Below are 25,578 nucleotides of genomic sequence, written 5' to 3'. Positions count from 1 at the left end.
TCAGACACTTCCTATTTTTTTCCTCTCTGTCTCTTATCAGACGCGCAAACTTGCGGAAGCAGCACTCTTCTTTTGAATTGGAAATTATATCGCTTTTTTCCATGCCATCATTAGGCTCACAGTATGACCTGAACATTTACATCTATTTCCCATTGAGAGCTCCATGTAATGAAACATGGCACTCATTTTACCTTGTACTTCTGTTGTTTCTTGTTAAAGCTGGATGTTTGTTTGTCTATCAGTTTCAATGGCGCTTCTTTTATTCACCTTCTCATTTGCGTGCTCTTTCTTTGACTCTTGAGGTGATGAGAGGTAATGTTTAACAAGAGATTGGTGGGTTTTTATCTTGAGTGCAGGCAGCTGTTTGGGTACAAATCATCCTGAAAGTCTGAAGAGATGTGATGAGGACAGAGGAGAGTACAAATTATGTGGAGAATAAGGAAGAAAGGCAGGGATAAGCTAACCTTTTTTCTTTCAGACAGTGAGCAAAGAAAATGTCAAAACCTGGTGACATTTGGGATTCCATACAAGGATGATTGACACCAACTTTTACCTGTATGTGTACGGGAGACTGGGCTGTGCATACCAGCTCTGTGTGTGTGTGTGTGTGTGTGCGGGCATGATTGACATGGTAAATTGGAAAGGTCAACTGGTGCTAGTGCTTTGGTACAGACAGGCAGACAGCAGGAAGATGTAACCTTCCCAGAGTCCGCATTTATGGAGGGGAGGAGAATCGGAGCGAAGGACAGGATTCAGGGTTGTGTGAAAACTTAGATTTAATATGTAAACCTGCTCACCGCTCTTTATATGCTGTGTATAAATGATAAGTCTCCTCAATTCTGGTCAGATTTACAAAGTGAGGCAGGAGAAGAAGAATACGGACTACGAAATTTTAGCATCTCGGTCCATCAGGAGTTTCTCCGAGGTCTGAGGTCAACACTCCAGCCAGCTTATTATTTTAACAGACACAACTGTGTGTGTGTGTGTGTGTGTGTGTGTGTGTGTGTGTGTGTGTGTGTAGATGTGGTCCATGCATCCTTGTTTTTCTCTCTGTGAATGTGTCAGGATTGGAAATTGGAGTGTTGCATTTGTATAGCCATTGATATGAATTTCAAATAGGTGTGTGTCAGTGTGTGTGTGTGTGTGTGTGTTTTAGAGCAAGGAATAGGAACAGAGTGAAGGGAGAGCGAGATTGACAGGGTAAATTGGATTGGTAAGAGTTTTGAGGTTGAACTCTGGGTTTAAAACAGCCGAGAGAGAGAAAGAAAAGACCCAAATGTGTTGCTAAAAAAAGTACCCTTTCGCTTGGGGAAGTGTGACAGTGGATGCCGATGTGGGTGGATGGGGAGAACGGAGCGAGGCTGCGCGGGAGAATAGGTTGTCACCAAGGGCAAAAGGGTGTCTGGCTGTTTGTAGATGGAGAAGAAGGAAGGAAGGCCCGGTGGGGAGAGTGGGGGGGGGGGGGGGGGGGTGGCGGGTGAGTCATGGTGAGTTTGGGGGTGCTGCAGCAAATAGGTGACCCACAGCTAGGGACTGAGGGGTCAGCACCTGCACAGGTCAGCTGGGACGGTAACACAGTGAGACATATGACACACATAGAAACAACAGCCTTTACACACATGAAGGGACAGGTACAGCACACAGGACTGTTGTATTGAATAGCAGACACAACACATAGAGATACTGTACTTATTCCCTGTTGTACTCACACAAACACATAGACACCCAATAGAGCACACACACACATACACACACACACACACACACCGTTGCAAGCACACACAGAGGACATGGTGACCTGCTTGTTTGTAGGTCCTTCAGGCAGCTGAATACACAATAGTGAATTCATGAATACAAATCATACTCAAGGTTGAGACACACTTAGGCGCACACTAATATTTTCACAAAAAAAAACACACCAAAAAAATGGGTACAATCATTTTTCTACCAACTCAGGAATATTTCCAAGATCAGAGCGATGTTATTTTTTAGCAATACGTGAAGTCAATGCGGAAGTGCCTTAAACTTGCATTCTTTCTAATAGCCAGCAGGGGGCGACTCCTCTGGGTGCAAATAGAAGTCTGATTGTATAGAAGTCTACGAGAGAATGAGCCTACTTCTCACTTGATTTATTACCTCAGTAAACATTGTAAACATGAGTTTATGGTCTCAATCTCTAGTTTCAAGTCTTCTTCAATACAGAATGATATTCAGTTAGTAAATTATAGTCCCATTTAGAGTCAAATAGACCACCTTGTGATTGACCGGTTGTTACCACGGCGTTGTCCAGTCCAGGGAGTTTCAGCATTTTTGTCTTACAACTTTAACCCTTTCACAGTGTGTTTTCAGTTCATAAAAGTTAATTGCAGCATTTTGGTCACCTAAAAATGTCTTATCCATGGTTTCGTCGCACTAAGCTCCACCCTCCCGTTTCACTTCTGGTTGCAAAATAACAAGAAGGCGACGGCCAAAATGCTGAACTCAAGGCTTCAAAACGGCAGTCCATAAACTAAGGGGTGACGTCATGGTGACTACGTCCACTTTTTATATACAGTCTATGATAACAACACACCTAATGTAATTTCCATCAAAACTCCCACACTATGTGATGCGCAGGTCAGGGTCCTATAATACCTGCACCCAACTCAAATATGTGTTACTAAACCAACCGAACCGACCCGCAAACCACCAACTTTAAGCATTATGGTGGCACAAACAGAAGGGAAGAGAAGGTGTAAGGTGGACTATTGCATGCAGTGTATCTGTAACTTATTAATAACTTACTCAGAATGCTGCTTCATCACTTTTTGGACCGCACACAAAACCTGTGATATTTTCTAGAAAGTTTCCCGAACCCACCTGACCCGCACAACACTATTCCACACCAACAACATGATGCGTGTGTGTGAGGCTGTAACGTCGCTGTCTGTGTCGCAGCGTAACGTAAATCCATCATGTGGCACGTGTGTAAATTTGACCGGCAAAAAATCCAATATATGAGACTAATCGGCCGATCAACTGACAACCGGTTGGTTTCAGCGGTTGGCCGATCGAAAGGTGCATCTCTAATTCATGCTTTTATGTCCTCACGTCAGGACTATTGTAACGTCTTGTGTACCTGTATCAGTGCCCAAGATGTAGCTCTAAACTTCAGACTTCTGACGAAGACCAAACGCTCTCCTCACATCACCCCAGTTTTACCCCTCTGATTTTTTTTAGAATACATTTTAAAATCTTACTCATGACTTGAAAGGGTTTACATGGACAGGTGCCAGTGTAAAGCAGTGAACTTATAACCTCTGTCCAAAAAGGCCTCTTAGATCTGCTAGGTTAGGCCTGCTAGCTGTTCCAGAGTCCAGGTTACGATCAAAGGGTGACGGAGCCTTTGCTGTACTGGTACCTCAGCTTTGAAACAGTCTTCCAGTTAGTATTCGATCACACTGTTTCTGCTTTTAAATCCTGTCTTAAGACACATTTTTATAATTATTTGTTTATACAATACAACTCTGTGATGCAATCAACTGATGCAACCACCTGTTTATTTTAATAGTTTCACTTGTTCTCTCTTTTGGATGATTTATTTGTAAATTTCTTTTATATGGTGTTTTTAACTGTGTGCTTTTATTTTGCTGTTATTGAGTTTTTCTTCATATTTGTATTTGTTTTTTATGATGTCCATTAAAAGCACTTTGTGCTCCCAGCTTGAAAAGTGCTATACAAATAAAATGATTATTATTACTTTAAATGAACACGGGGCTAAGAGCTCGATCAGGAAAGCATCGTTCGCCTGCTCTACAGCAGTTATCTCTGCACATCAATAAACACATTGATTAGGACAACAAATGACCCAAGGCATTTCAAATAATGAAGGAATTGAAAGTTACTTGAAAATGTGTTTAGTGGATGGATGCAGCTGTATGAGCGTCAGATGTTTTGTTGTGCTGTGAACACACACACACACACACAAACACACACTGTAGCTCATGCTCTCTCTGTTGTCCCCTGATGTCCCCATTGTTTCTCTGTTCCCGTTTGAAACTGAAGATGACTCAGTATGACACGTCATTTGAATACACACGCAGGATTGTATGCCCCCCAGACCAGAGCCGCTCTGTTTGTGTGTCAGTGGGCATTTGTGTGTGTGTGTGTGTGTGTGTGTGTGCTGACCCTCTTTTAGACTCTCCAAAACAATAGACTTCCCAATACTGCTACTTAACAGCACCAACTGTGCTCCGGCTAAACGGCTGTGCTTAGGTGCGTTTAGAAATAGGTCTGGGCAGTGTGCCTTGATCTTTAGAGAACAGTATTATGCCTACCTGTGCATCAGCATCACCAGAGCCAAGTTTTTTTGGTCCGGATCCAAGTCCGTCTTCCCTCTAGTGGATCGCTTCATATCAATTTCAGGAGTCACGTTCTCCCAGTTAAACTTTCATTCACATAGTATCAATAATTTAGGTTTATAAACTTTATAGTTTTGAACCAGGACCTCCAGTATATGGATCTCGAAAATAAGCTGTGCCGATTTCTGTAGCTACACCTGTTTTGTGTCAGATACATGTTTAATCAACATTAAATTGTCTAAAGAAAGTCTTAAAGGGGACATATCATGAAAAACCTTTCAGCGCTTGTGCAAATACATTTGGGTATCTGGAGTGCCTACCATCCCACAAACTGTGAAATAAATAAAACAACCCAGTCGGATTTTTTGAGGTTTGTCTAGATCAGAAAACGTGATTTAACAAGCCTTTCAGATTTGGCTCCCCTTCTTATGTCACATGCAGGCTCATTAGAATATATCGCCCACAGCTTGAGAACTACCTTTAATCCCGACTTCAAGCACTTGTCAGTTTCCGATACTCTCTGGACACATTTCAGTTGGCACTAACAAGAACCAACCGTACTTAAATAACAACCCTCATAACAAAAATAACAGTTTATCTGAAGTTCTTCCCTCCCCTCCTTCAGCTTTTTTTCTGTACGTTTTGTAGCTGTTTAGTTTTTCATCCTCGTCAGCTTGCTTACTCACTCTTCATCACTTTCCCTATACAATATATGTGTGTGTGGGTGTCCATAGGCTGAACAAACTTTGTGATGTGATACGTCTAAATTAAGGCCTTGACGCACATTTTCCCCAACATACATACACTCGAATCGAAACACATATAAGCACAAACCCACAGCCAGTGTTCAAGAGTTGAGTGAGTGGCTGAATAGGAGTGTGGAGGGGTAGTGTATTGATAGATGAATAGTGAATGTAGATTTTCTGCTAGTAGAATGTCAATGGCATCATTTTGTTGCAGCCTACAGTCTTGCTACCTCCAGACTTATGACAAATACAGGGAGAGAGGCAGAGGAGGAAGATAGAGGCGGAGAAGAAAAGAGTGAATGAGAGACACAAAATTTGGTAGCTGGCAGTTGATGGATGGGTTGCAAACAGCTCGTCTTCCTCTGGACTCCATGATAACACGCTGTTCTCTCTTCCTCTCTGTCTCTTCCTCCCTCTCATCCATATCTTGCTCTCTGTCTGTATTTGTTTTTCCTTCCTTCTCAGAGGAGTCTTCCTTTCCTGTGTGCCTACTCAACTCGAAGACGCCTCAGAGCTGCTGATTTGTGAAAGCCTGTGTTTTCTTGTGCTTCTTTTAATGTGTATTTGCTAAATGTGTCTTTTTGCTGCACCCCTAGGAAACACTTGAAATCTAAATTATATATCTCCTTTTCTCCTCTTTCCCCCACTCCCTATCTCCCCTTTTGTCCCACGTCTTTTCATCTCATTCTCTCTGGCTGATGGACAGTTGGCAAGAAGAACCGCGGGTCAACAGGTAAAGAACTCATTTACATTTACATTATCTTCCCTTCTCTTTTTTCTCTGGCTCCTTCTTTCTCTCTCTGTCTAAACAGAGACAAATATTGCTGTGACCCCTCACTCCCACCAGAAGGTCAGAGCTGGGGGTTATTACGCTAAACGCTTTGCTGCATGTCATATTGTTGGGCAGTGGTAGGCACATGCTGTAAAAGATGTTACACCAGTGTAGTTTCACAGTTTCTGCCTCGTGGCCAGTAAGAAAAACCTACAACGGTACACCTCTAACCTCAAGGTCAGCGCCTGCTGTACGCCTGCATCAATATCTAGTTCAGTGTATAACTTCTGTTGGTTCAGCATTAGGATTGGGCAATTGGACGAAGATATTGGCGGCCGATTGGACGAATACATTGCAATTTTTTGGGGGGGAGGTGGGGTGTTCGTGATTTAATTTAGCTAATTTGATGGTCTGCCTCCAAAGAACGAGAGCTGCTCAGCCGCTGCTCTACAGGCAGAGAGAGAAACAGCGGGGGATAACAAAGTGCAGAGCTGGCATATTTTCACATCTAACTCAGTGAAATAAGGGTTTATTTCAACCACACAAACACACTTGCGCAAATGTATTGGCAATTGGTTTTGTGGATTTCGAGCTAGTCATGGTTAAACGTTGTTCCTATAGTGACACCCGTTACCCGGAGAGGTTGGAAGGTGATATACATTTCTAAAACGTTTGGTTTCTAAGTAATAACCTGTGGAACTGACATTAATAGACTAGAGCACATCATTAACTAGCGTTAGCACTTCTATGCTAGGCTAGCTACTGAATGATTACACATGCTGCTTTTGCTTTTTAATGATTGTAACAGTGAATAAAGACCGGCCCGGCTTCACAGGAACAGTGTTGCTCTTAATTTCATTGTCAGTCTTGATTGCCAGGTGATGGTGGTTCACTTTTAGGCTGGATTCACATGCTGAAACTTTCACGCAACTGAAAGTGGAATAATTTAGTTTTATATTATATAATTAAAGCTATAGGGAGTCACAACTAAACTTTAACTTATCTTAAACTAAAACATTATATTGACTTACCCTACTGTGCAAGAACATTGTTGTTCATGTGCGTTGTCAAGATGTGGGGTGTCTGACGTTTGCATTGGGACCGGTGAGCTTTTCCCTCAATTTTAAAGAGGACTTTATGCTCATTTTCAGGTGCATACTTGTATTTGGGGTTTCTACTAGAACATGTTTACATGCTTTAATGTAAAAAAAACAAAAACGCTTTACTTCTCTCATGCCGGCTGTGCTGCAGCACCTCTTTTCACCCTCTGTCTGAAACGTTCGGTTTGAGCTCCTAGTCTGTCTGCTCTGATTGGTCTGCTGGCCCACTCTGCTGTGATTGGTCAACCAAACCAAACTCTTCAGACTCCGCTTCAGTTCTGCTCTATCTAGCCAAACTAGCCGCTATACAGGTATTATGCAAATGTGTTACTTGGTGACATCACCACGTTACGTAAGAAAAGGCAGGACTTCAAGCAAGGCGTTCAGGAGCAGTGTTTCTGTGGGGGAGAGTAACTCCCTTTGGTGTGAACTTTGTAACTTTGCAGACCTTTTACATGCACAAATAACTATATAACACTAAAGGAAAGGGGAAAAGCACTAAAGCATAATAGGACCTCTTTAATGTCCTCTTCATTCACAATACTCTGCCAACAAATTATATTGTGAATGCAGCTCTTATTGATGTCCTTTCTGTTTACTTCTCTCTGAAATTTCAGAATTATTTTTCCATTAATTTGCTTATTATTTCCTTTGGAATATCTCTCACTGATATCGTTGAAAAGGCCTTTTTGACATGCCGGGTGGGAAAGCTTGACAGGCCTAGCAACGGTAACCAAGGGCGACGGGACTTAGCTTACATTGTTTAGTCTAATTCAGAACGGATAATCAAGTCAGTGTTGATATTTGGCGTCTAGGCTTTGACTTCATCACTCCCCACGAGGAAACACTCAGCTCAACCCAACAGGGAGTAGGGAGTAAAGATAATAACTTCCTACCTGATGTAGGGGAACGTTAACTCTGAGCCACTACAGGTGGATGCTGGAATGGAGGTGGGACTTTTGAGATGTTACGTACAGTATATGAACAGCAGCAGCAGTACTGGTGTCAGCATAGCTTTCAGGTGAGCCGTGTGGCAGCAAAACAGTGAGCACGGCACCGACGGGTGCGTAGGATATTGCAGTGAGAAGAGCATGCCATGTTACTGTGGTGGCAGACTCGAGTTAACTGCCTGAACCAACTCACAGGACTCGCTTTTTTGTTTTTTTTGGAGCAAAGTCTGCTACATGCTAACTCGTTTTCCCTACAGCACCACTTGAGTGTCTATTACTGAGGTTCTCTCCACGGCATTAAAGCAGCCTCTCGCTGCAGAAACAGACGAGGGCCAAAGCACTTTCCATAAGAGTGTTTATCTCTGTTGATATGTAAACACTGAGACACAGACAGCACAGTGCTTGAGCCCTGCTACAATGTTCTTATTGTTACATTAGTGAAATACGGACACATTTCTCATTTTCGAGTACTAACCATGTGTGAATGTTTGGGTGGCTTATTTTATTCTGGAGGAATATGCCTATGAGCCACTGTCATATGATGATGATTTTCAGAATTAATGTAGGAAAAAATATTTTACTTTTTAGTTTTCCTCACTATACCAGTAAAAGTAAAAGTTTGCAGGCATGAAGCAATTGCACCTGCCCTTATTCCAGTATAGAGATGATGAAATGTTACCTCATTATGTCATTGTGGCTTTTGTCAAGCAGCCAAAAAACCGCAACTAATATAATACTCCAAATGAATCAAATAATCATTGAGCACTCCCGAGAGCTTAACTCCTGCGCTGCCTCTCCATTACCGCTACTTGTTTCTCGTTTCTTCTTCCTCCCCTCTTTCTTTCCCGTCCTCCCGTCTCCTCCCTCCATCACTGGTGTGGCCCGATGACAGAGACAGATAGAGGGTTTGGCAGCTGAAGGAAGAGATGAATATTTAAAATCGGGCATCTTTCTCGGTCCTCTCGCTGCTTCCCATTGTCTGTGTCTGTCTCCCCTTGGGGCTTGGATCTTCTACTCTTGGTGTGGTGTGGCTTTATATGTGTGTGTGTGTGTGTGTGTGGCATGTCTTGGCTTGTGGCTTCATATTGGCATTCTAAGGCAAGTGTAGTCAGACGGTGACACTTAGCTGTCAGCATGCAGCATTAATGAGCGCAGTGACACGCACAAACACTCGCCCCGCTCTCGCACACACATGCGGTATTCTCAAGAGAGATCAGCAAATGATCACCTTCTCCTCTCCATTTATTTACGTACACGCTCCAAAAAACTCTTTAAAAAGCTCTCCATTTTCTTTAACCTCTCATTTCTAGTGTCCCTTGTTTCGGACTTTGTTTCCCTTTCTGTCTTAAAACCTCACCCTCTTTCTTGCTTTCTTTCTTTCTTTCTTGTGTATGCGGTCTCAGTGTGATATGTGTTAGCTGGCTGTGAACCCTGCAGACATGTATCTGACAACTCTATTAATACACAGTCAGCTAACTCCAGCCTCCTCCTGTGTAGATTTGTGTGTGTGTGTGCATGCAAAGAAATGTGTGTGTTTGCCCCTCAGCCAGTCCCTCTGCTCTCTAGGTCTCTGCAGAGATTTGTTTGAAAGGCTTAAAACACACAGATCTCCAGTCATAGAAAGATCACACACACACACACACACACACACACACACACACACACAGACCGACTGACTCACTGACACAATAGGGAGTGTGGAGTGACAGATTTAATAGGAGAACAAGCTGTAATCTGAGAGAATCCATTGGAAGAGGGATTACATTCTAATCTGTGGATGGAATATCCTTTCATCTCTCTCTCTCTCTCTCCGTCTACCTCTCGCTCTCTCTTTATCCATCTCTATCTCTTCCCTGCCCTAAAGCTGCACCAATCCTTTTAACCAGCCCTGCTTTTTTTTTATCATTCCCATCCTTGATTTAATTTGGGATGTTTCTGCTTCCATCTGAAACACCACGCACACACACACGCTCTCGCTCACACAGCTGTGTCACCTCGGCAGCACGTAACTGTCAATCAGTAATGATTGCACTGACGAGAGCATTGCAACGTTGCAATGCGTCACTGCCTCTCTGGTGCTAAATTATACCCACATCCATGTGCACACACACTCACACAAAATGCACGCTTTACCCCCATATCCTCATCTATTCTGATTTATTTCTTAACTGCTTTAACAGCTCTCGTTTTTTATCATCCCTCTCTCTTTAATGAAGCTTTTCAGCCCGGAGTTGTTGTTCTGATATTGCTTCGTTATACTACAAACCTCCCTGTGTTTTGTTTTTTGATCTGCCCTCCTTCCCTCCATCACTCCTGCTCTCCCTCTCTCTGCCACATGGTGTTTCTCATTTGCTAAATGAGGAATCCAATAGAGTTAGATTAAACTTCTGGACTCTCTTTGTAGAATCTTTACGGGGAGCCTTTTAACTGTCACAGCTTGCGCACACACACACACACACACACACACACACACACACACATACACACATACACACACTGCCAGTTTGAATATTTATCCTTGTTTAGGTTGAGGAAGATTAATTTAATAATCCCTGTTTAAACAACAAAAGGAGGAGATAAGAGGATGATAGGGAGTAAAAAAGGGAAGATAGGCAGTAGGGAATGCGAGATGCGGACGAGATGAAATGATAAAGATTTCCCCAGAGAAAGAGGATGTTAGACGCGCTGACAGAGAGAAAAGAAGAGCGCAGATCACACAACCATATGGCATTTTGCTTTCCCCTCTACTTCTACCATCATGTCTGTCACTCCAGGAAGAAGAAGACCATCTGCACAGTCCCCCATCTACACATACACTGCTCTATCTCTCTCCTCCGAGCCCTTTTTCTTCCCCGTCCTTGTTCTCTCATGTCATACCAGTGTTCCTGCTGTCCTGATTTGTCTGTCTGCTCCCCTCAGACTCAAGGCCCAAGTTAACAGGTTGGGTTCACATCCCCCTCTGCTCATTATCAGCGGGCGCTGCTGCCATTAAGGCTCCAAGGACGGCTACCACTCCCCGCCTGGCCTCTGCTTCCTGCAGTGGACAGCTAATGGACGCCCCTCTCTACGTCTACCTCTTCCTGTCCACCGTCCCGCTGTCTCTTTTTTATCTTCCACCCACTCTCCCTCTGCTTCCCATCTTCACTTCACCTTTCAAATTATAACACACACGGTACAAGATGTTGCTCTCTGTGCAATGAAATTAAAGACATATATGCGGTATGTGTGTGTTATGGAGAAACGGAGAAACTGAGAGTGATAGAGACCTCCACTATTACTTCCCATCTCTCCTTCTTGTGTCACTTCACTTATCTTCCCCATTAATGACTCAACCTCTACCCCGAGTTAGAGCGTCAGCGAATGTCAAGACAGTCGAGTGTGTGTGTGTGTGTGTGTGCGCGCTATCATTTGCTTGTCTTCATGTACCCACATGTCTTATTCCCTGTGACAGTGGGATATGACTTTTCAGCTCCTCTCCGACTAAAAAAAAACGAGTGAGAGTGAAAATGAGGAGGAATAAAGAGCAGCGAGTTAATTACCACCTTTTTCTTCTTCCCATCAAAGGGGAGATCAAAGCTGCTCCTTGCCTTTCCCCCGTACCCCCGTTCCTTACACCACTCCAACCCCCCTTCAGACCTAGCCTGTTAATTTGTAGTCCCCACTCCTCCCTTGTTCATCGGTTATACATGTATCCATGGCAAGTCCAATGATGTTCATACTCATACTGTAACCATAGCAATAATACATAAGCTTCACACATTGCTAAACTTTTTTTTTCTTTTGGCCCATTCTACTGTTTTTATACTATTTTGCTGAGCAGATGTTCCACATTTCAAACTGATAACAATCCTGGTTTCCTTTTCTTACGAGAGGCCATTCCCGCCATAAATCACATACACACACACACACACACACACACACACACACACACACGCACACACACGCACACACACACACACCACCATACTCTCCTACAAACCTTTTATGCCATAAATCATCCTTCACATACTCACACCACTGTACTCTTCTCTAAACACTATCAGTGTAACTCACACACACCATCATACTGTCTCCAATACATCATTATACCCCGTATGGTAATGTGTTTCAGACAGAACATTGGCGTGTTTGACAAAGAGTGATATTGTTTATAAGAGAGACTTATGGTGTGTGCGTGTGTGTGTGTGTGTGTGTGTGTGTGTGTGTGTGTGTGTGTGCGTGTGTGCGTGTGTGCGTGCGTGTGTGCGTGTGTGTGTGTGTGTGTGTGTGTGTGTGTGTGTGTGTGCGTGCGTGCGTGCGTGCGTGCGTGCGTGCGTGTGTGTGCGTGCGTGCGTGCGTGTGTGTGCACGATTGAAAATATGTCTGGGATAAGAGACAATACCTTTTTAGAAGTAGTGGAAATAAATGCAGATGTTCATTTAAACTCTATTTTGTTTCAGTCTGACACTCAATCACATATACTGTCATCCTCTCTTCTACACTGTCAGTCACACTAACTTTTTACATTGGTTGCACTGGCGCACCTAACTTTTTTCATTTGGCACCGCATTAATACATTTTAAGCGTTACCTTTTTTGTCAGTTCCCATACACATTGATAATCTCTTAACACAACATTATGGAATATAGGAATAAAGGTGCAAATAAATGTTTTTTGAGTCAGATGAGGCCATCGCTGTCAAAGTTGTTGGGTCAGAATGGCGCCGCAATAGGCGCCAATTGCCCCCCCCCCCCCACACCCCGTTTACTCCCCTGTCCCGCATTGCGAACGAGAGTAGATGAAGAAAACATGCATTGCCACGCGCAAGCTTTAATGCTCGCCTACCATGTGAAAATGGCCACGGCCGGGTTTAAGGGCAGTCCACGTTTACATATTACGTTGTCGGTTTAAGAGCAGTGCAATGTAATGTGTGCATAGCGAGTGTGTGTTGAGCGAGAGAGAGAGAGAGAGAGGAGAAAGAGAGAGAGAGAGAGAGTACTTGGAGGCGCAAAGAGCAGATCAGCTGTTGGCGACCGGAGCAGAGAAAAAATTGTAGTTTCAACACTTATTGATGCGTGCACAATGCAAAGAGGGCACCACAATCAATAGTGTGAAAGGTACACAAGGAATTTTAAGAACGATAAAAAAAAGAGAAAGCATAATAACACAATTTATTTTTATTTAATTTTTTTTATTTTTTGTGTGTGTGTATGTGTATATTGTATGTGTTTTATTATTTCATGTGTGTAGTGTGTTTCTAATTTTGGTGTCATTGCTGCTTTTAGTCTTGTAACTGTGTCCATTAGTGTGATTTTGGTTATTTACTTTATTGTTGGGGATGGGAGGGAAAATGGATGAAAAATAGAGGACTACTTATTTGCTCTGTAATTTATATGCCTTGCAATGTTCTTCCAATTCAAAAAACAAAAAACAAAAAAAACAATAACCTAATAGAACAACGTTTGTTTGGTTTTATATATAACTTTGTGATGACTCCAGTTTATGACATCCTGGCACGTGGTAGTAACCGATATTAGGCAGTTAAAGTCATATAAATCCTAATCTGGTGGGGGTAACAGACAAATTCTGAAGTAAAAAACGACTGCCACCTCTTATAGAATGAGTCTGTCGACCCTTTGAGGGTGTACTTAATTTTCTCCAACTGGAGGAAGAACATGTTGTCACTGAGCCACGTAGAGTGTGGAGGCGGAGTGGGAGATTTCCGGGATAAAAGTATCCTCCTTCTGGCCAGGAGCAAAAGGAAAGCGATCATATCGGACACAACAGCGGTACAGGGGAGTGGGACTCTAGGCTTACTGAAAATTGCTAGCAAAGGGCAAACATGAATTTGAACAGGTATTTTACCAGGGGACTGGTTGAGACAGGAGGTGGAACGATTACCTCCGGCGATGATGGGTCTTTCAGGGCCGGGGACAGGTGTAACTGGCACCCCAGTATTTTTCTTGACAAAAAAAACAACAATCAGTTCTCTTCATTTTGAATTACCGGTATGTTTTAAGGTTGTGATGTTGTGATGTTGTTTGAGGAGGGTACAGGGTGCGGTTTCACACATACACACACAGAGACAGACCAGCTTAACGTCAGGCAAACCGGTGCTACTGATCTCAATCCAATATACTATCATTCTCTCCTATGTATATTTTCATTGAGTATATTTGTGTGTGATCATTTTTTTAATTATGTATGTTGGGTTTAATCACTCTTTCTGCACGGCCAAAAGGTATGGCTTCTGTTCTCACACTGTATGGTTTGATCACAATGTGGTTTTATCATGACAATTCAAATATAGTTTTATTTAATCAAGATGACCGCATCCTCAAAAATGTTGACAAAAGAGAGAAGAGGTAGTGTTACTGTGTACAATTCTACTTTGAAAGGAAAATAAGAAAAGAAAGAAGAATATTGGCCCACAGATGGCTGTAAGATGCCGACAATGTGGTCCATCTGTTTTATAGCAAAGTTCAGTTTTATCTGCATCAGTATTATAACAGTCTCAGTCAAGACTACAACATTTAAAATACTACTCCAATACAACACTACAGTTTATAACGCATCTTTTGACAGCAGCCATTTCGGAAATCAAATGCCGGAACAACCAACCAACATTTCTGACAAGCCAGAAATGTACATGATTGTCCAAGTTATTAAAGTAATTAAAGTTAAAAGGCTTAATGCGTACAATGTCTGTCCAGCGTTAGATCAAATAACACAAAGAACACTGTCATGGTGCTTTTATATACAGTATGTGAGCCCAAAAAAAGTATCATGGCGAGTACATGATTGTGTGATTGTGCATGTGTAAAAGTGTACAGTAGCGTGAGTGGGAGACTTGTGTGTGATTTAAGGCCTAAACTGCCTCTCATATTTTGTCTTTCTGTCACAGATCCTGAATCAGAACTTGTGGCTCCGGCGATCGTGATCGGACCCAAAAACACAACAGTGGTGGCAGGCAGCGAGGCGACACTGGAGTGCATTGCTAATGCCAGGTAAATTTATTTTATGCACACGCACACACGCACAACACACACACACACACACACACACACAAGCACGAACAATTCCTTTCTTGCTAGACAGCACTGTTTTCTTCCAGGGCAATTAGAGGACACCACATAAACTCGTAGCTCAGCAAGTCTCTCCCCCCAGTATTAGTGTATAGACACACAGCACACACAGAACACACACACACACACACACACACACACCAGTACCAAGTTAACTTAAACAGAAGTTGGATCAAAGTCCCATCTGACATCAGCAAAGAAGCTAAACACACCCACAAATTCACACTGCCACATATTGAGTATCGCACACACACACACACACACACACACACACACACACACGTACTGACGCAGGGGGTGCAGTCTCGTCTGACTCAACAGATGTTTTTCAGAGCAACAACAAATTCTACTTCAGTTTAAGAGTTGCCAAAAATTGAGCTGAAATCAGTTTCCGCTCATCTCTTAGATGAACACAGTCCGACCTCCCTCTGTGTCCCTCATGAGTAAAAAGGCAATTGAGCACTGGCTTATGTGTGCTTTTCTGTTAAACAAAGCAGTGTTTGTTTTGAACACAGCCTGTAGTGTGTCATTTTATTCCCTCCAAACAACCGCTGCGGATAGCCTCTTCTCTCAAGACAAAAGGAACACTTTAGAACCAGTTTTCCGACTTATTTTTAGGGGTGGCATGAGTACAATATAGTTATATATCAAGCCCCCAGAAAGAGCAACGGGCTTTGAAGCAAATTTTCATAGTGGCCAAATGGCGGTACTACAACTTCCGTGTCGGTCACGTGATGCCAGTGGGCCCAAAAATACTTTTTACCATAGACTTATATTGGGAAAGACACATCTGTAAATCAGTAGATAATTTTGTTTTGAGGTAAATTAACTTCCCATTATGAACACTCTAATAGCCCTTATTTAAATCATTAGGTCTTAAAAGTTGTAAAATGCACTAATAACTGAATCCAGAGTTATTTCTCTTCCTCCGTTCATGTGAATGAGACCCAGACCGAGGCTTGATCAAGGGCTGGGAGGCGGAGTTAAACAAAACACGCTTGCTCTATGGACCTAAGGGAGTGCAGTGTCAAATGTGGTGCAATTTGACCAGATGGTGGCGCTATAACAATTAAATTTACATTTGCCTGTAAATTAACAACCTTAACTTTCAGAAAAAAAATTCTTCTTTTTTTTTCAGACGATTCTATCCATATAATCCACGCCCATTTGCGTCTATATTAGTTTTCTACTATTTTTAATTGTGTCCGAATCAGATTTTTCGCTACTCCTCCTACACATTTTTTAGCAATCGTCATCAAATTTGTTACAGAACATCTCTGGACCAAGCCGGAGAAAGTTTTTGGGATTGTTGATGTTCTATATAGTTTTGCTGTAGCTTAAAGTTAGCTCAAATGCTGTGAGAAGGGCTTATATTACAAAAAATGTCATGTCTCCTGAACGCTTTGTGCTATTGCGACCACATTAGGTGGACATGTTTAGATACAAGGTCTGAGTGACCATGACAAATTTGGTGCTATTTCACCAAGAGGTGGTGATTTAGCAGCATCATCTAACTACTGTCTGTGTATGTATGACTGCCCTTTGCACATCTTAAGAAACGTTCATCCAATCAATTTCACACTTGACGGGTGCAAGCAGCCATCCCGCGTTTCTCGACAACGCTTCAAGATGCACTTCTGGGAGCCAAGCAATCGACCCTTTCCGGACGGGCACTACACTAGTGCAGAATAACTTCTGCAGTACTTGCCAGTGTTTTCAGTATCACACACTGAATTCCCTGATTCTGATGCCAGAGGATGGAGAAACAACTTTGGGGTTTGGAAAACCACAGTTACACCCCACTGTTGTATACACACAAGGAGAACAGAATACTGCACATGTTGTAATATGCTGCTCTCAGAGGCATGTTCTTGAATAAGTCCAACATTGATTGAAAAGAAAAGTGAGGCTGATAAAAGGCAGGTAAAAAGACTGCCAGTCTGAATCGTCAGATCCCAACAGGTGCTATTTAGGGCTCTACTTGCTCAACATGCTGTATTGAGTTTATGCTGTATTGTGTTATTTAGTCGGGACTAGACGTGCTGCTCTGATCCGTGAGAGCTGAAGTTCATTAAATGTTTCTCAGCAGCACTTGACCCACTCAAGGTACAGTATGAAAAAACAAGCGACTAAACCATATTACACCTGATAGAAGATGGGAGTATAATGAGAAATATGGTCAGAACAGTCGTTTTTTTTTTTTATTTAACACCATGTAATTGGGTCTTTGCAACCCTCTCTACTGGTATTACAACTGTAGACAAATGAGCTCAGAGTCTCCTGCGTTTCTTCTGCCAAAATCAGCCCACTCCACGGGGACTATTTCTGATATCAGAGAATCTGCTGAAAGATACTCATTCCGGAGAGATAACTCTACCCAGGGAACAAGTACAAGAGACAAACTATTCTATTGAAGTTTGGGAGAAAGGAAAGTGTGATCAGTGAAATCAAGTGCAGTGCTGAAGTCTAAAAGTATCTGCTATCCACATCCATTATCCATTAATCAGTCATATGCACCAATGCAGTCCTGGTAGAGTGCTAAAATAATTAGGAGTTTCATTGGAAACAAGCTTTGCCAGTAGGTCTAATATTAAGGCCTGTAAAAATCAGCTTTTCTGTCTTTTGGTACATTTGGGGTTCTTTTGTTGTGGACAGGACCCACTGAATAAGCATATTAAAATTCTGACATATCAGCCTTGCCGTAACTTTAATTACTTTTCCATCCAATTTGTCACCTCGAGTTGTATCACCTGAGAGAGAAAGCAGCGTACTCTCAACTGTATCCAAAGAAGACGCAAAACACATTATGTCTGACATTATATTATTTACAGTTGGACTGCATATTAAGTGGATTTGGTTGCATATTCATCCAAGTTACCCACTTTGAAAAACTTGAGTATGTGACTTCTTAAGTCATTCAGCATAAAAAACAACTCAGTGACAAAAGAAATCGACTAAGACCAAAACATCCAATTAGGGGGCAACCCTAACTTCTTACATATAATGATTTTTAGTATCTTCAATTATTTTATAAACTGACCTTATTAACATCCAAAACAGCAACAGGAAATATGTTGCTGAATGCATTAATTGTCCAAAAATGCAATTTTTCCCACTTTTCTACTTCTTTCCACATCATATCCAAACATTGTACCGTCCACCTTAAAGGAGCAGTGTGTAACATTCGGCAGCATCTAGTGGTGAGGTTGCAGATTGCAACCAACTGCAATTTCTCCTGTCCCGCGTGACAAGCGTGTAGGAGAACTACAATGGCTGGCGCAAAAACGTGAATGGTCCTATCTAGAGTGTTTGGTTTGTCCGTTCTGGACTACTGTAGAAACATGGTGGCCGGCTCCGTGAAGAGGACCCGCTCCGTATGTAGATATAAACGGCTCATTCTAAAGTAACAAAAACACAAAGATTCTTATTTTCATGTGATTATACACTAAACAAAACATACTTATTAATATTATATTCCATTTCTGCCAATAAATCCCCTTAAATGTTACACACTGTTCCTTTAACGACCTTTGTTAATGCCATCGAATGTCATGTCAAAGTGATTGCTATTGGAATAAAAACCAAAGAACTTCTTAGAAATAAAAAGTATAATAATAATAAATCAAAAGAATGTAACATTAATGGTCGTTAAGATAATGAATTTCGGAGATTTCACTTGTTCAATTTGACAGTAGCTTTTATTTCACACTCAGCCTTTTTATGCATTGTTTTATATCATTCCATCTGATTCATTTATGTTTCTTTAACGGCTCCTACTACATTGGTTTTACCAAACCCTTCTAAACAAAAATCGTTTTATAATTTTAAACCTTTATAATTGACTTTTTTTTTGTGTAATCGCAGCCGTAGCAATGTATGAATATGCTTTGTAATGCTATTTTATCAACGAGTATTTGCATCACTACATTTTGAGTTATTTTCGTAGTACTGTTTGTGTACAAAACCTATAATTAAACTACAACTTTTAAGATGTCCTCAACAAAATGCATCTGGAAGGCAGTTCCAGTTTCTGATTACATAATTAGCTGGTAAATCAGTTGCACATTTTAATGCAGATTGCTTATCAAAATTGAAATGCTGCATGAAAATGCACCAAAAAACTGAGCTGCACTTTCATGAATAAATACAATGCTGTATTAATACTGTGTTACACAAACACACACACACACACACGCACACACACAGACACACACAAAAGAATGGTGTTTTGATGTTGTTTATCCAAAACAGAATTTCTTATTTTTTATACATGAAAACCCATTTCCTTTCTCCAACATCCAGCGTAACTGACTGAAGCTCCTTCATGCTGAGTAGAGCTGACTGCTCTGATATACAGACTGTCATCATTCATTTCCTGCCTCATTGACACATAAACTGATGGATTTAATATGTCGTAATTGCCTTCTGTCACTCTTTTCCTTTTTCTCAAATTCACCCCACTCACTGCTATTCTTTCTCTCCTCTCTTCTCCACTCAGACCGATTGACAGCCTCATGGTGTCATGGAAACGTGATGGGCGTCGTTTGACCAGTGGGCGTCGGCTCATTATTCCTGCCACCACCTCTTCTGACACAGGGTTATATGTTTGTGAGGCGTTGCTTAGCAACAGCACTGCCAAACCTGTGGAGGCAAGGGCCCACCTCACTGTAATGGGTAAGAAAAAAGGGCGCACACACACACACACACACACACACACACACACACACACTGCCTAACATGATTATCCATGATTATCCTGGGTAGGTCTGACCCATCAAGCCTAATGCCCTCACCATGTACCATTAATTTACATTTTAACCTTGCTCTCATCTTTTCCTTCACATTTTTTGCTCCAGGCGCTGTTTCATTCTGTTTATTCCTCCATTTATTCCTACTTTTCTCCTGGAAGCATGACTGTGAACACCCCGGGCGGTGGCTGTCAGCTACAGGACTACTCGAGCTGAATCCGTTGTCCACACTCACCAACAAACTGCCCGTTGTAGTCACAAACAGCTGTTAGATTCATGTACGCACTAATTCATCCGTGTGTGCTATCAAATACATGCGTCGTGTGTGTACTCTGCGCTCACCCACAAAAATCACAAAGTGGCAAACGCAGACACACATGCCCGTTTGCCCGGCAGCTAAATTAGTTTTGTTCCCCGGAGTCGCCAATCAATAAGAGAACACTGGAAGCACTCAAACAGGAGCGCTCTCGTCACAATCCACTCCTGTCCTCGCTATGTGTGCGTAAATAGAAAACAACACACGAGCAGGCAGGGAGCGTGTGATTGATGAAGCGAAACTTTTCTCCCCCAGTTCGTCAGCGTCTTTTTGATCTGCCGTGATTGTCGGAGCGAGGGAGCGCCTAACGCAGAAAGAGCAAACTACCCACGCTTACAGAATACTCACTAGTCAGAGAAGACCTGCCTGAATATTTATATCCCACTCATTCTCTTTCTGTTCCCCCGCTCACCATCTCCCACCAATTTTTGTACCCTCTTACTCTCCGTCTTTCGCCTCCCTCTATCTCTCTCTATCCCTACGTTATCTTCCTTCATTAGGCCAACAGGACTGTTAGGGCCTGCCTGGCAGGGTAAAAAGTCTGCATGCATTCATATGTATCAGAGGAGCAGAGACTGATGAATATATTGGTACTGATCCTCTTCTTCTGTTATGGGCTCAACAGACCTTGATGCAATGAAAGAGATTCCTAAACAGAATAGTGTATGTGTCTGTGTGAAAGAAGGAGACAGCCTCAAAGGGATTCATTATTCAATTTCATTTCTTTTCTGCCCAGATCCACTAATCGGAATATGTATGACACTCCATGCCCGTGTTGTTGTATACTGTAAAGACGACTACTGGTGCAAACAACAAAATCTGTTGTTGTTCTCCATCTTTGTTTTGCAGGCAGACAGCAGGGAATCCACGGAAGCTCAAAGCTCTAAACCCAACCACCCAAACACACACATCCAAAATGCGTTTTGTTGTATTCGAGCATCTAGGTCCTGTCTTACACTCACCTAACTGAAGGCGATTAATGCGTCCGTGTTATCGGTGTCACGCCACATGGCTGTTATTCATCTCTTGTTTTCCCGTTCTCCCATTCGCTGCACGCCTCCCTCGTTCTCTTGTCAAAAATCGTGCCAAATTCCACCGTGCACAATAAAGATAGGAGACGCGGCGCATGTGTGGGTTTAAAAGTTACCACGAAGTCGTAAAGAACTTTAAAGGCGAGAAAAATAAAAGTAGCAGCAACATGGGAGTCTACTGTGTAGCTGTCCACACACACAGCTTGATCAAACTTGCAGTCTTTTTTTTTTTTTGTTATTGCCACCTCAGTTTACCCATCTAGTGCGTGAAGCAACGAAGGAGAAATAGAGAGAAATAATGCTGGAGGAAAGGGATTGTTTCTCTTTTTTTCTTAAGTACAACAGCATTACAATGACAGCATGGTGTCAACACATTACTGTTATATGTTATTATTAAACAAGTATGGAAGAAAAAAAAGAAATGAAATGAAACTCCCATTAAAAAGCCTTCTCCTCATTCATTCATTATTTAGTGCATACACTGGACATTTCATTTTCCTCAAAGTCATTTTTCAGTGAACAGGTGCCGCTACTGTGTGGAGCCGTTTTTCCAGAGATGCCAGACTGAAAATGAATTAGCCAGTCCGTCTCCCTCTCTGGGCTTTGCTGTGTCAATACCTCTCACTAAATATTAACAAATGTTTTTGAAAGAAATGGAGCGTGTGCGGTCCATTTTTCATAACATGTGGCATTACAGTAATACACCAAAAGGCATATATTCACATTCAAATCGAGGGGAAGCTTTGTCTCGCAGCTGCTGTCAGCATTTAGAGCGACACTGGTGAAGATGTTTAGAGGGAGCAGTTATTGGCAGCGAAATGAAGTAGTTTAAAAAGGGGATTGTTTCCCTTGGGATACTCAAAGAATGTGTTTTTCTCTGTCACTGTGTGTGGAAGTCATTTCACAGGGCATATAGACAGAAATCCTGCCTTGCAATGACACTTAAGATACTCAGAGCCAAGAGGGGGATCTATTTTTATTCCACAGTGGAGTGTTGTCCACTCCAGGTCTCTTTTCTATTAAAGAATAAATACTTGTAGAGGGCAGAACCCACAATTCTTCCTTCAAGATTTTAAGCTATTTAATGATAGAACACGTATTTTTAGCCTTTTTTGAGGGCTTATTATTAGTAATTCAGGCGTGTTGCCAGCAGCAGGGGGTGTTCTTAGTTTCTGTTGTTCAGTTTGAGATGTTATTTTATCCACATGTTGATTCAGAATGTTCTGCATATTTAAATGCTTTATATATTTCCCTGCAGAGCCACCTTCTCTGACTGCTCAACCTAAGAGGAAGATCCTTGCTGACCTCGACAGGAATGTAGATATCCCTTGCCTGGCCACAGGTACACTGACTATATGTGTGTGTGACTGTAAACATACTTAAAGGATTGGTTTACATATTTTCAACAGTGGACAACTTCGGGTCTGAGAAGTGAAGCCAATGTGGAAGTGCCTTAAACTTGCATTCTTTCTAACAGCCAGCAGGGGGCGACTCCTCTGGTTGCAAAAATAAGTCTGATTGTATAGAAGTCTATGAGAAAATGAGCCTACTTCTCACTTGATTTATTACCTCAGTAAACATCGTAAACATGAGTTTATGGTCTCAATCGCTAGTTTCAAGTCTTCTTCAATACAGCATGATGTTCATTTAGTAAATTATGGTCCCATTTAGAGTCAGATAGACCATAAAGCAGGGGATGCTTTAGGGCGTGGCTACCTTGTGATTGACAGGTCGCTACCACCGCGTTGTCCAGTCTAGGAGTTGTCCGTGTTTATGTCTTACAACTTTAACCCTTCCACAGTGTGTTTTCAGTACATGACATTTTGTTGTAACATTAACAACTAAAAATGTCTTATTCCGCATTCGGTTGTACTTAGCTCCACCCTCTCATGTCACTTCTGGTTTCAAAAAACCAAGATGGCAACGGCCAAAATACCAAACTCAAGGCTTCAGAACAGCAGTTCACAAATCAATTGGTCCACTTCTCATATACAGTCAATGGTTTTCAAGTATGTCTTAAAGCAATACTCACATGTCCATATGTACATTGAAAAAGTTATTGGTTCTGTTAATAATTTTTCCTGTCCATACTGGCTGTGAAGAAATCTGTTCCATTCCAATTTAAAAAATGGACGACAAAATCCACAGTCCTTATTCTGTGTAAAAATGCATCCAGCCAAATCGAATATAAGGCCTCTGCAGTCCGAGTTAGTCATGTCAAGTGGTATCTATAAAGCTTAGCTGTGGTGGATGGATATTGACGCATACAGGGAATAGTGTATGGTGTAAAACACCATCATTTTGGAGAAGGCTTACTTGAATTGACAAACTCAGACTGCTGAAGGCTCAAATTAGCTTTGGCTGAACTTTGAAATGCATTTTTGCACAGAGTGAGGGCTGTATATTTTGTCCCCTTTTTCTGATATTTAATATTGCATTAGGAAGGGATCCCTTCACAGCCAGCATAGAGAGGAGGAATGATTCCAGCAATGAATGTCTCTTTCAGTGTACAAATGAATATATGAGTATTGTTTTATCGTGTACTTTAAGGTCTCAGTATGCTTAAAACAAACTAGTTTAAACCAAGCCGAGAACTAGGTCATACAGCTTGTGGTCTGATTACATCTGAAGACAAAAGTGCTACCCGTTGGGGATGACGTCACTGCAGTCATAGAGGGAGAGAGGTCAGACACAATGGTTTCATTCAATGGGTTTCAGATGATCCGATAAGGACTTTGAAACATACTGTGGCTCTGACTCTGCTGGTGTTTGCAGCCAGGTGGGTCATGAACTGAACTCATTGTGGTAAATCCTCACAAGAAAAATGGTCACATCTTAATGCTGTATTTTAGTCAGTTTATAGATTTGAAAGAGACTGTCTGGTTATCTTAAAGCTAAAATTCGGATGTTTTGAAGTGGTGTTGAGGAGAACTACCTTTGCAAAGAGGCTTAAAGAGACAGGCACTAAAACGGAGCGTTTCAGACAGAAAGTGAATACAGGTATATTCAGATGGACAGTATGAGAAAAATAATGCATTTTTTGAACATTAAAGCATGTAAATGTGTTCTAGTAGAAAACCCAAATACAAGTATGAACCTGAAAATGAGCACAATATGTCCTCTTTAAGTATCAACAGCCCAGGATGTGTCAAGGTGACCCTATCGACCTTACATTATGCTGTTTGGTGTCATTCAGTGTGTGTGTGTGTGCATTAGTCTGTTGGCTTCCTGAATAGTGACTTATACTTGTGACAGTATGAGCTCAGACCAAGCATGAAAATTGCACTTGTTCATGACTCTTGTTTTTAAATGGATTACATGAAAACATTTATATAAGCAGAGGTGGACACGGCTCTAAAAACTGCAACATACTCTCCTCTCTGTCTCTCTCAAACACACACACTGAGCGGGTGTGTTCCTCCTCAGTAATCTGATACAGTGGCAGTGTAATTAAATAGCAGAGGCCTGAGGGTACGAAGAGAGGGATGGAGGCTGGGAGGAGGAACGAGGGAAGGAGGAAAAGACAGATAGAGCGCAGAGTGACAGAGTGAGCGAGACAAGGAGGGGGTGAAAAATACTTCACGCATGTCTGTGAAAGCTTGACACCAACAGATTGAGGAAAAGTGTGGAATTCATCTCTCCTTTCCTCAAACACACGCACACACACACACACTGGTATGGAGGGTTGAGACAGAGTAATTGCATGAACCCATGCCTGTCATACCTGGCATGTCCATCAGACAGGTGGCAGCCGATACTGTAGATATTCAGTGTGCTGCTTTTGCCCACATCTTTTATTCAGAATGTTTTTTGGCCCCTTCTGCCACCCTTACCCTACCATCCACACTCTCCAATCAATATATTATTAGCAGTCATTATGCCCACATGCATATTTATAGGGAGAGAGAGTGGATAACAGAGAAGAAAGATTGGTGAAAAGAGTGTGTGTGGCTGTTTCAGCAGTGAGGTCAGCCGGCTTGCTATTAAGGAAATTGAATATTTTCTCCCTCTCGTGTGTTCGTTTTTTCATGTACACGCACGCGTGTAGGTGTGCCCCAGCCCAGGATAGAGTGGTACAAGGACGCCGTGCCTCTTTCCAAACTGGCCAACTCACGCTACAAGGTCACCGCAGCAACCGGGCTGACGGTGCGCAGGGTGCAGCCAGGAGACGGAGGAATCTTCCAGTGCTTTGCTCGCAACGCTGCCGGAGAAACTCAGGCACACGCACAACTACTTGTATCTAGTGAGTTTGCCTGACACACTCACACAATAAAACACACTTGTTTAAAGTTGTATTTACACACCTACAAGTCTCTCTAATTCAGCCTCTGTCGATGCCACTATTGTCTTTCCTTTTAAAGAAGACCTATTATGCTTTTGGGCTTTTTCCCTTTCCTTTAGTGTGTTATATAGTTTTTTGTGCATGTAAAAAGTCTGCAAAGTTACAAAGCCCAAAGTCTGAGTTACTCTCCCCCACAGAAACACTGCTCCTGAACTGCCTGAAATGCCTT

At 42.1% G+C, this 25,578-nt stretch overlaps 1 protein-coding gene across 4 annotated transcripts in view; it reads left to right on the top strand.

The window, feature by feature from the left end:
• LOC119484813 (protein sidekick-1-like) overlaps positions 1-25,578 on the top strand; it is a 291,651-nt gene that overhangs the window by 164,785 nt on the left and 101,288 nt on the right. For 3 of the 4 annotated variants that reach the window (XM_037763915.1, XM_037763914.1, XM_037763917.1), the window contains 5 exons: positions 5,793-5,819; positions 14,792-14,894; positions 19,471-19,646; positions 22,326-22,409; positions 25,116-25,310. In XM_037763915.1, the coding sequence (XP_037619843.1) occupies positions 5,793-5,819; positions 14,792-14,894; positions 19,471-19,646; positions 22,326-22,409; positions 25,116-25,310 (585 nt within the window). The remainder of the gene's footprint in view (positions 1-5,792; positions 5,820-14,791; positions 14,895-19,470; positions 19,647-22,325; positions 22,410-25,115; positions 25,311-25,578) is intronic. The other variant, XM_037763916.1, reaches the window with a different exon arrangement.

The sequence above is a fragment of the Sebastes umbrosus genome, chromosome 3, assembly GCF_015220745.1.
Source record: "Sebastes umbrosus isolate fSebUmb1 chromosome 3, fSebUmb1.pri, whole genome shotgun sequence".
Lineage (NCBI taxonomy): Eukaryota > Metazoa > Chordata > Actinopteri > Perciformes > Sebastidae > Sebastes > Sebastes umbrosus.
Note: the sequence above shows the minus strand (reverse complement) of the source record. Positions and strands in the feature narration are given on the sequence as shown.